The sequence below is a fragment of the Rhinoderma darwinii genome, chromosome 1, assembly GCF_050947455.1.
Source record: "Rhinoderma darwinii isolate aRhiDar2 chromosome 1, aRhiDar2.hap1, whole genome shotgun sequence".
Taxonomy (NCBI): domain Eukaryota; kingdom Metazoa; phylum Chordata; class Amphibia; order Anura; family Rhinodermatidae; genus Rhinoderma; species Rhinoderma darwinii.
The window spans coordinates 214,199,379-214,210,226 of record NC_134687.1 but is presented as its reverse complement, the minus strand read 5'-3'; the positions used below and the strand labels follow the sequence as shown (position 1 = coordinate 214,210,226).

The 10,848-nt window shown below is 44.8% G+C and overlaps 1 protein-coding gene across 4 annotated transcripts in view; it reads left to right on the top strand.

The window, feature by feature from the left end:
- Window positions 1-374: 374 nt before the first annotated feature.
- BMP2K (BMP2 inducible kinase) overlaps window positions 375-10,848 on the top strand; it is a 205,377-nt gene continuing 194,903 nt past the window's right edge. For 2 of the 4 annotated variants that reach the window (XM_075861440.1, XM_075861426.1), the window contains exon 1: window positions 1,065-1,389. In XM_075861440.1, the coding sequence (XP_075717555.1) occupies window positions 1,233-1,389 (157 nt within the window). In that variant the 5' untranslated portion in view covers window positions 1,065-1,232. Of the gene's footprint in view, window positions 465-1,064; window positions 1,390-10,848 lie in introns of those variants that run through there. The other 2 variants (XM_075861433.1, XM_075861448.1) reach the window with 2 other exon arrangements.

Here is a 10,848-nt window from a genome sequence, read left to right as displayed (position 1 = left end):
TCATCACGTTTACATCGCTGTCCATAGTAATGCATTGAATAGCTTAATTTTCTCTTCAAAATCGCTCCAGTCCAATAGTCAGCTCTGAAATCCCAGCGTTTAGCAGTAAAAAAAAAAAAAAAATTGCTTGCAAATGGATTGACTGGAGCGATTTTGAAGAGATTTAAAGCTACTCAATGCCATCGTATGGACAGCGATTTTTTTGTAGTGACATAAAGCTGTGTAGCCCTAGTCTATTGCATTTCTATGGACAGCAATTTTTCTTTTGTAGTGATAAAAAGTGTACGTCTTGCACCAGCCTCAGGATGCTGAAAGCTTTATTCTGGTCGGTTTCCATGGGCAACCGCGCCACTTTCCTCTGCGCTCGCTCGGTAGAAATCACCCTGCTTCTAACTGGCTTTATCGTCCATGTGTTGAGAAACAAGCCGCATGCCCCGCCACCATGACGACTCCATTTCCACAATGTAGGTGACATACGCTTTTCTTGTTCTGGTCACCATTGTAGCACTATACGTCCCGCATGTGGCATGAAGCTGGCACACACGTGTATTGGTGACAAGTACATGTATAGTCCGTGTGCATGCCCCTCTCCCCCTCCCTCTCTGTCAGTTTCCTGGGCGGGCCTGGGGAGGAGCTGGCACTAGCAGCGGGAGGAGGCTTTTGGCCTCTGAATGGATGAACTTCGGATTCTCCTCTTCCGTTTCCAGCAATTCAACAGCCCAAGACACCAACAACTACTAGTAGTGAGCAATCCAGGGCATAGGACTGCAGGCAGAGGGAGGGCACCGTCACACCTATACCCTGTGCGTGTGTGACAGATGGGCATAGTGGCTGGAAGGGACATCATGGGGCACTGCATTGTTTGCTGGTCATACATGTTGCCGTTTTCTGGCTGTGGGTCACAGATGTGAGTGGTTTGTGATTGTGCTTGGCATGCTGCTGGTGCAGTGTGGTACCCTCTCCTGCTTATTTGCATCACCTTGCATTTATATTGCGCTCTGTGTCTAAGTAGGCAGTGCCCTCTTTGGCTGGTACTGTAAGTCACTGCGATTTTTTTTTTTTTTTTTTTTTTTTTTTTTTTATACCAGTGTGATCGCTGCTGTGTTTTAAGCAGCCTTTGTGTGTATGTGACAACCTTGTGATTGGTCATATTTGCCGAGTGTGCCAGTGCCCTTATACTCTGCCAGTTGTGGTGCCCATAGTGCTGGTGTGTTGGATAAGGTGAAGGCACAATGAAGAAGTTTTCTCGGATGCCCAAATCAGAGAGCGGTGGTGGACCAAGCCTAGGTTCTGGATCATCTGGGAACTTTGTTAGTGGAGGGGTGACCGTGGGCAGAGGGTTCACCGTTGGACATCACCAAGTCACTGTGGAAGAGCTGGTGGCAGAAGGTAACCTATCTTTATGTTGTTTTTTAATTATTGTAATTACTTTTAATATGTCTAAATTCTATCTATAATATATAATGGTTAGAAGTTCTGCATAAGTAGCATTCAGTTTCCTAGACTTTTTATTTTTTGCTGTTTCCCAGTTGCCATCCAGTAACTCTGTCCCATTTTCAGAGTGATTGTGCAATGGACAGGGAGTGGACTCACATTGTATAGTAAGATTGCGCTAGACATATTGACACACAAAGCAGAAACTGCAATAAAACTCCTTCTCATTTCCCCCAATTCTCAGTAAGTCAAACATTACTATGAAAAACTGCTGATTCTGTATATCATATTCTGAAGTGACTCCAGAATTACAGACGTTCTATATGTTTACCGTACATGTCTTTCTGTAATGTAAAATTGGGGGCCTGAGTACTGAGGACCACCGCTGCAGATGGGGGGGTTTCTTCTTTACATGCCTCATCAAAATTGGAACACGTATGGATGTCTCGTCAATATTAACCGGATACGTACCTAGAACCCTATTGCTTATTATATGTTTATGGACTAAATGTAAGCAAACGGCACTAGATCGCCCCCAAAATATTGCTTTATTTACCAGAACTTATAGACGCTATTTATGTAAGGACCTGTTCACATCACCGTTTCCGTTCCGTTGGGTTAAACCCCTCAACGGAAAGGCAAACATAAACCCCATCTTCCGTTTCCCTCACCATTGAACTGAATGGGGGACGGAAGCCTAGCTAATGGTTTCCGTCTGTCACCGTTGTGACAGGGTTCTGTTGTTTCGGACGGAATCAATAGCGCAGTTGACCGCGCTATTGATTCCGTAAAAACGACGGAACCCTGTCACAACAGTGACAGACGGAAACCATTAGCTAGGTTTCCGTCCCCCATTCAGTTCAATGGTGAGGGAAACAGAAGCTGTGGTTTACATTTGACTTTCCGCTGAGGGTTTAACCCGACGGAAACCTCAGACGGAACCCCTCAGCGAAAACTAGCGCTGATGTGAACAGGCCCTTACTAGATGTTGCAGTGCTGCTCCTTTTTGTCCTTTTTTTTTTTTTTAAATAGTTCACTCTTCAAATATTATGCTACACCATGCCTGATGATCTACTTAGGCTGTGCTCACATCTCCGTCGGAGGCTCTGTTAGAGTCCTCTGTCACAGATCCGGTGAAAAATGGCAGAAGAATAGCGCAGCATACTGCGCTATTTCTTCCAGTAAAACTATATATATCCAGATGAAAATCCGACAGGACCCATTAGTCTATAGGTTCTATAGGGTGCCATTAGTGTTCGTGATGCAATGGCTCCGGCACATCAGTTTTTGTTCTTCTGATGGAACGGAACATAAAAACTTAGCGCTGATGTGAACAAAGCCTTAGACTGTTTTCAGAGAGTCACGACACGTTGCTGGATCCATTGTACATTAGATACAGACGTGCCCATTGCAGCTAATGCAAGACCCGCGGGCAGAAAACGCTGCAAAAAAACGCTCAGAAACAAGAAGGCACTTGACACTTTTTTTTTCTGCGAGCGTCTAAAAGCCGCCCAGGGAAAAGACTGCCTCTACCTGCCATTGAAATCAATAGAGGGCAATTTCGGACGTTTTTGTGGCACTGAATCCGATGCGGTTTTAACATCCAAATCAGCGCCAAAAACCTTCATCTGAACTGACCCTAAAAGTTCCATACTGGTGGTGGTTTGGATTTTCCGGCTTCAAAAAAGGGTATGAGTTCTTCAAAGAACAGGTACAGGATTGATTTAAAACAAGGCTAAGGCCTAGTTCATACTGAGTATTTTGCAGACAGAAAAAAATCTGAATTTTGTGGGAGATTTTGACCTGCCTGCACTTTCTTAAGGTATGTTCACACGCTGAGTCAAAAACGGCTGAAAATTACGGAGCTGTTCTTAGAGAAAACAGCCTCTGATTTTCAGCCTTTTTTTAAACTGAAAATGTTTTTTGAGGCGTTTTTTTTTCCATTGACACAATGAAAAACGGCTCAAAAAGTGACATGCTCCTTCTTTTTACAGGGCGTTTTTTTTTAGGCGCCATATTTTTTTAAAATGGTATAAAAAACGCCTCGTCTGAACAAAACAACCATTTTTTCCATTGAATTCAATGAAATTCAGATGTTTGTAGGCGTTTAGCTATCGTTTCTTCAGGCGAAAACGCCCTGAAATATGCCTGAAAACCCAGCGTGTGAACATACCCTTTCTACGTTTTTCACAGCGTTTTTCGCCTGTGGCCATGAGCACCGCGGGCAAAAAGCTGCAAGAAAACGCTTTTTCTGCCTCCCGTTGATTTCAATGGGAGGTCAGAGGAGGAATTATGGCAAGAAAGGACATTCCGCTTTTGTATCCCACGAGCGGTTAAAAGCTGCTAAGGAAAAAAAAGCATCTCTGCCGCCCATCAGGTGCGGTTTTTGCGGCGGTTTTTTCCCCACGGTCATTGAAACTAATGCAAGGACCGCGGGCAAAAAACGATTGGAAACGAGTGCCGCAGATTTCTTTCTGCCTCCCACTGATTTCAATGGGAGGTCAGAAGCGGAAAACGCGACAAGAAAGGACATGCCTCTTTTTTTCCCACGAGCGGCCGAAAGCTGCCCAGGGAAAAACATGCCTCTGCCTCCCATTGAAATCAATGAAGAGCGATTTCGGACATTTTTTGTCGCTAATTCCGACGCGGTTTCCGTGTCAAAATCAGCGCCAAAAGACTGTGTGAACAGGTCCTTATTGAGCTAGTTGGAGTAACTTATATTGATTTTTGTTTTATTTACACAAATCTGGTTGTACAAGTATAAAATGTAATCGTATTAATGTGAATTTAGGAACCTTTATTACATTTAGGAAGGCTTCATTTTCGTAGTTTATCACTTCTTTTATCCATTTTCTAGGAAATAACACAGAAGTTTCCAAAACATTGCAATTGTTTTATTATGAATTCGCTTACAGATTTGTCAAGTTGAAAGGGATAGTCCGGTGACCACCAGAGTTTCCAATTCGGAGTATTCATTAGGAGATCCTTCAGACCTAGGGTGGACACAGATAACGGAGAGTCCTGTGCATATAACTCCACCAACATACTCACAACTTACATTCCCTCATATTTAAAATAAATAATGACTGTAAAAATGTTTTTTTTTTTTTTTTTGCTGCTTTATATCTTTAGAAAACAGCCAGCTAATCTTAATTTTCCCTGAAGCGATGGGTAACATCCCTGGAGTTGAAGGGGTTACTGATAATGTCCCTGGTGATCTAGAGCAGTGCAGTGAAGGGGTTAACTATCTACTGAGTACTTACTAGATCTTCTCTTGCTGCTTGATCATTGACTGTCCATACACACGGGTACTGCATCAGCCAATCAGAGTAGCTCGGACATTCATACAGGCGCAGCGATTGGCTAACTGGGATGATGAAGGGTCTGTGTAATCTATGATGTGTTGGAGAGCTTGAGAGGGGGAAGAGACAAGAGAAGCCCCCTACCCCCACTGGACCCCTGTGCTGCTGAACGGGTTGCATAAGCTAGATCTCTGTCCCTTATTCAGATGCCCAAAAGAATATGGTTTTAGAAAACGTAGTACGCAGCTCCTGCATGAGTTTGTGCAGATTCTAGCAACCGGTGAAGGTGATCACACTGAATCATTACTGATCTGGGTAGATTCTGTGCCCTTACCGTCACGCGGCAGAAGCTATGGAGAGTCAACTACCCACATGTATTAATGTATCTGTCCCACTCCCCTTCTTTTGGGGGGCATTTTACTCTATAAAAATTTGGTATCTGCAACATAAATATTAAAGACTAACTGCACTTTCATAGAGACAGATAAGAAGTTTTGATTGGTGGGTGCCCAAGTCCTCTGGCCCCCACTGTCGCTGAAATGAAGGTGCAGAAGCACACAGGTGAGCGATCTGCAACTTGGGCGGACATTGGCGCTCCTCGTCAGCCTGACATGTATAAATTATCATCTGGCAATATTGGTCACATCATCCCGATGATTACAACATGGAGACCAAGCCTATTGTAATTCATTATGTATGGTCTAACAAAATCCATTTAATTTATGGGTGATGGTGCACGCACTAGTAAGTAAATACTTGGGTAATAATAATCTTTATATAGTGCCAACATATTCCGCAGCACATTAAAATTCAGAGGGAACATGTACAGGCAATATCAGACATTACATAATGACAAAACTAATTTACAAGTCAAACAAGAGGAGTGAGGACCCTGCTCGCAAGAGCTTACAATCTATGAGGAAATAAGGGAGAGACAAAGTGTGAAAAATGCTTGTTAAGTACAATGCTCCTCCATCTTTTATACATATGGGGTAGTACACCTAAAGCTGCATGCGCCGGTCACCAGCCAGTGTCAGTGTATGACGGACATGAAGTGCATTCGTGTGGGGGATACTGCTGAATGAAGGGGTCAAGTTCTCCTTACTAATGTAAAAGGGGGGCCAGGGAAAGTAGTCAGATTAGGGAATGTTATAGGCCTGTCTAAAAAGATGTGTTTCAGGGCACGTTTAAAACTGTGGATTTTGGGAATTAATCTGATTGTCTGGGGTAGCGCATTCCAGAGAACTGGTGCAGCAAGAGAGAAATCTTGGAGACGGGAGTGGGAGTTTCGGATTATGGTGGATGTTAATCTAAGGTCGTTGGCAGAACGTAGAGCGCTAGGAGGGTGGAAGACCGAGATGAGGGAAGAGATGTAAGGTGGTGCAGCACTGTGGAGAGCTTTGTGGGTGAGAGTAATATGTTTGAATTTAATTCGGAACGGTATGGGCAACCGGTGCAGTGACTGGTAGAGGCGTTTGTATAGCGGTTGGTCAGATAGATGAGCCTGGCTGCTGAGTTAAGGATAGATTGGAGAGGGGAGAGTTTAGTTAGTGGAATAGCGATTAGTAATGAGTTACGGTAATCATGATGAGCGTGAATCCGAGCGACAATGAAAGCTTTGGCTGTTTCCACATAAGGAAAAGGGCGGATTCTGGAGATGTTTTTGAGGTGAAAGTGACAGGAGCGTGTAAGTGATTGAATGTGTGAAATAAAGGAAAGATCTGATTCATAAATAACCCCAAGACAGTGGGCGTGCTGCCTGGGAGTTATGGTAGTGCCACATACCGAGATGGAGACATCAGGTTTAGGTAGGTTAGTAGATGGTGGGAACACAAGGAGCTCTGTTTAAGGCTGGGTTCACACGACCTATTTTCAGACGTAAACGAGGCGTATTATGCCTCGCTTTACGTCTGAAAATAGGGCTGCAATACGTCGGCAAACATCTGCCCATTCATTTGAATGGGTTTGCCGACGTATTGTGCATACGACCTGTAATTTACGCGTCGTCGTTTGACAGCTGTCAAACGACGACGTGTAAATTGACTGCCTCGGCAAAGAAGTGCAGGGCACTTCTTTGCAACGTAATTTGAGCTGTTCTTCATTGAACTCAATGAAGAGCAGCTCAAGATATACGAGCGTCACAGACGCCTCGTATATTACGAGGAGGAGCATTTACTTGTGAAACGAGGCAGCTGTTTTCTTCTGATAACAGGCTGTCATTTCAGCCATAAATCACAGCTAGCGTGTGAACATACCCTTAGAAAGATTCAGTTTCAGATAGAGAGAGGACATAATTTTAGAAACAGCGGACAATCACTGGTGTTCTGTACTAGAGCAGGGGTGATGTCATGGGAAGAGGCATATAATTGGGTGTCCTCAGCGTAAAGATGGTACTGAAAGCCAAATCTGCTGATGGTTTGTCCAATAGGAAGCGGACCTAGGACTAATCCCTTAGGAACCCCGATAGCAAGGGGAAGAGGAGAAGTAGAACCAGCAAATTACACACTGAACGATTGGTCAGAGAGATAGGAAGGAAACCAAGAGAGAGCCGTGTCTTTAAGGCCAATAGAGTGGAGCATGTTAAGGAGGAGTTTGTGGTCTACAGTGTCAAAGGCTGCAGAGAGATCCCGAAGAATCAGTAGAGAGTATTTTTCCGTTAGATTTAGCTGCCAAGAAATCGTTTCAGACTTTAGCAAGGGCAGTTTTTGTGGAGTGTAGACTGCGGAAACCAGATTGTAAGGGGTCAAGAATGGAGTTGGCAGAGAGATATCAGATAAGGCGAGAGTAGACCAAGCGTTCCATGAGTTTGGCGATGAAGGGGAGATTAGAGAACGTTCGGTAGTCCACAGCGCTGGATGGGTCAAGAGTTGTTTTTTTCAGTAATGAGTTTATAATGGCGTGTTTAAAAGAGGAGGGAAAGATTCCAGAAGAAAGAGAGGTTAAAATTTTTATTCAGGTGACTAGTGACAGCCGGGGAGAGGGACTGGAAGAGGTGTGAGGGGACTGGATCACTAGAGCAGGTAGTAGGACGAGAAGAAGAGAGGAGCCTAGAGACTTCTTCTGTTATTGGGTTAAATGTTGAAAGTGAAGAAGCGGGAGCACGGGAGGGTATGGGATCGATATTAATAGGGGACTGGGAGATATGTCGGATGTTGTCAATTTTAACTTTAAAATAAGTTGCCAGGTCTTCAGCACTGAGATCTGTGATCGGCGTCTGCACTTTAGGACTAAGGATGGAATGAAAAGTATCAAAGAGGCGTTTTGGATTCTTAGATAGTATGGAGATGAGAAATAGACTTGTTTGGCTCTGTGAAGGGCAGAATTGTAAGTTCTCAGATTCGTAATAGAGGAAGTCTGCTGACAAAGGAGATTTTCTCCACAGACGTTCGGCACATCTCGAGCCCCACTGAAGAAAGCAGGATTGAAGTGTGTGCCAGGGTTGTGGACGTCTTTGCAGTATGGTTTGGAGTGTAGGGAGAGGGCTGCTTGATCCAAGTAGGGATGCACGGTGCATTGAAACTTCGATACTGTTTCGATACTGTGCATCCCTAAACGGTTCGATACCGCTATTTCCTGTATTTCGATACTTTGCTGCGCAGCCGCACAGCTCAGTATAGTAATACATGAATGTATGGGAGCGCGGCTGCGGCTGTGTAATTCAGCCACAGCCCTGCTCCTGAGTCATGATAAGTTCGCGGGGTCAGGATGATGCGATGCGGCCAGCGCTGCACTAATGAGCGGCGGCACTGGAGACAGAACCTGGCGGGCGCGCTACAAAACACCCCCATGTTCTGTCCTCAGTGCCTCAACTGCCGCTCATTAGTGCAGCGCCGGCCGCACCTCCTCATGCTGACCTCGCGCGCACTTCCTGTCAGGAGCGTGGCAATGGCTGTATTACACAGCCGCAGCCCCGCTCTATAACGGCGGAGATCAGAGAAACCTCTCATCTCCCGTTATTCCCCTGAATGCTGCGATCACAGCTGACTGCAGCATTCAGGAGAAAATGAGCAGGGGGGATGCCCCTGGATCGCGTCACAGGGAATTCCTTTGACGCGATCGAGGGCCATACCATATATGGGCAGACAGCCCAGGGTCTATTGACGGACCCCAGGGCTGTCTTACCATATTTCATGTTGTTAGGACATACCCAAGTATGTCCTAACAACTGCCTGTGTACTATCTGTCCACAGGCTAATGTACTGGCACATATCTGATATATGTCAGTACATTAAAGTTTAAAAATAAAGTAAAAACAAAGTATTGTTAACATTTTAAAAAAAATACACATTCACCTTTTTTACAATAAACATTAAAATAAGTCTCCATACATAAAATATTCACATTCAGTAATGGCGCGCACAACAATTTTTTTGCATCATTTATGATGTGTGCGCTGTAAAAAAATGAAATAAACACGGCTTTCTCTCACTTATTAATGCGAGGCGCGAGGTGCGATGAATTTAACCTCCATGTTCCTCACATTAATAGTAATTAACCCCATCCTGTACCTCACACATTAACCCATTATGACTGAGAAACATGATGGGATTAATTACTATTAATGTGAGGCGCATTCAAAATTCATCACACGTCGCGCCTCACATCAGAAAACGGAAGAATTTTTTTCTAATTACTGTTGGCAAAAGTATCGAAATTGGTATCGAAATCGCAATACTAAACAAAGTATCGGTATCGAAGTCCAAATTCTGGTATCGTGACATCCCTAGATCCAAGGCGTTTTTCAGAGTGTTATTGTAAAGTTTGATGGCCACATTGGGACAGGAGAGGGAAGAGATAGGGGACAATATGTACTGTAGACTGTCTATGAGTGTTAATGGCATGTAGATTTCTGTATATCTGATGGGTAGTGGTGTTTTTAGGTGCCAGGGCATTTGTGAGAGTAAAGGAGAAAAGGTTGTGATCAGAGAGCGGTAGAGGAGAATTATTAAAGTCAGAAACTGAGCAGAGACAGAAGACCAGGTCAAGTGAATGCCCGTCTACATGTGTAGGAGGGTTAGCAGTTGTGACAGACTTAGGGCTTATTTAGACGAACGTGTAATATGTCCGTGCAACGCGCGTGATTTTCACGCGTGTCGCACGGACCTATGCTAGTCTATGGGGCAGTGCAGACTGTCAGTGATTTTTGCGCAGCGTTAGTCTGCTGCGTAAAACTCACGACAGGTCCTATATTTCTGTGTTTTTCGCGCATCACACACCCATTGAAGTCAATGGGTGCGTGAAAATCACGCGCACCACACGGAAGCACTTCCGTGGGACGCGCGTCATTCGCGCAACAGCAGTAAAAAGTATGTTTGCAAACAGAAAAGCACCACGCGCTTTTTTGTTTACAAACATCCAAACAGAGTGTCAATGATGGCGGCTGCGCGAAAATCACGCAGCCGCGCATCTTATGTGATGACACACGGAGCTTTTAAGTGCCTTTTGCGCACGCAAAACGCTGCCTTTTTTGCGTGCGCAAAAACGCACATTCTCGTGTAAATCCGCCCTTAGTGAGGAGGTTAAAGATAGAAACTGGGAGGCAGATGAGGAGATTGGGTTATCAATGGGGATGTGAAAGTCACCCATGATGAGAGTTGGTGTTTTAGAAAAATGATCCAGCAATTGACATGGTGAGCCCAGGGAGCGGTAGACAACTGCCACTCGGAGGGAGAATGGGTGAAAGAGTTTGAGAGTGTGGACTCAAAGAGTGAAATGTGAGTGAGGGTGCTGGGGGAATGACCTGGAAAGTGCAGTGTGGGGAAAGAAGTATACCTATTCCTCCACCCTGCCTGTTCTCAGGTCTGGGGGCATGAGAGAACTGGAGACCACCATAAGATAGAGCAGCAGGGGAAGCAGTGTCAGACAGGTGTAGCCATGTTTCTGTAAGAGCCAGGAGGTTGAGAGAGTTAGAAAGGAATAAGTCGTGAATAAAGGTGAGTTTGTTGCACACGGACCGAGAAATCCAGAGAGCACAGTTAAAAGAGACAGGAGAAGACATACAAGGAATGGCAAGAAGATTTGCAGGGTTTCTATGTGTGGCAGGTAAGTGGTTGAGCTTGGCAGAAGAAAAGGGAGGACCAGGGTTGGGAGAGATGTCCCCTGCAGCTAGTAG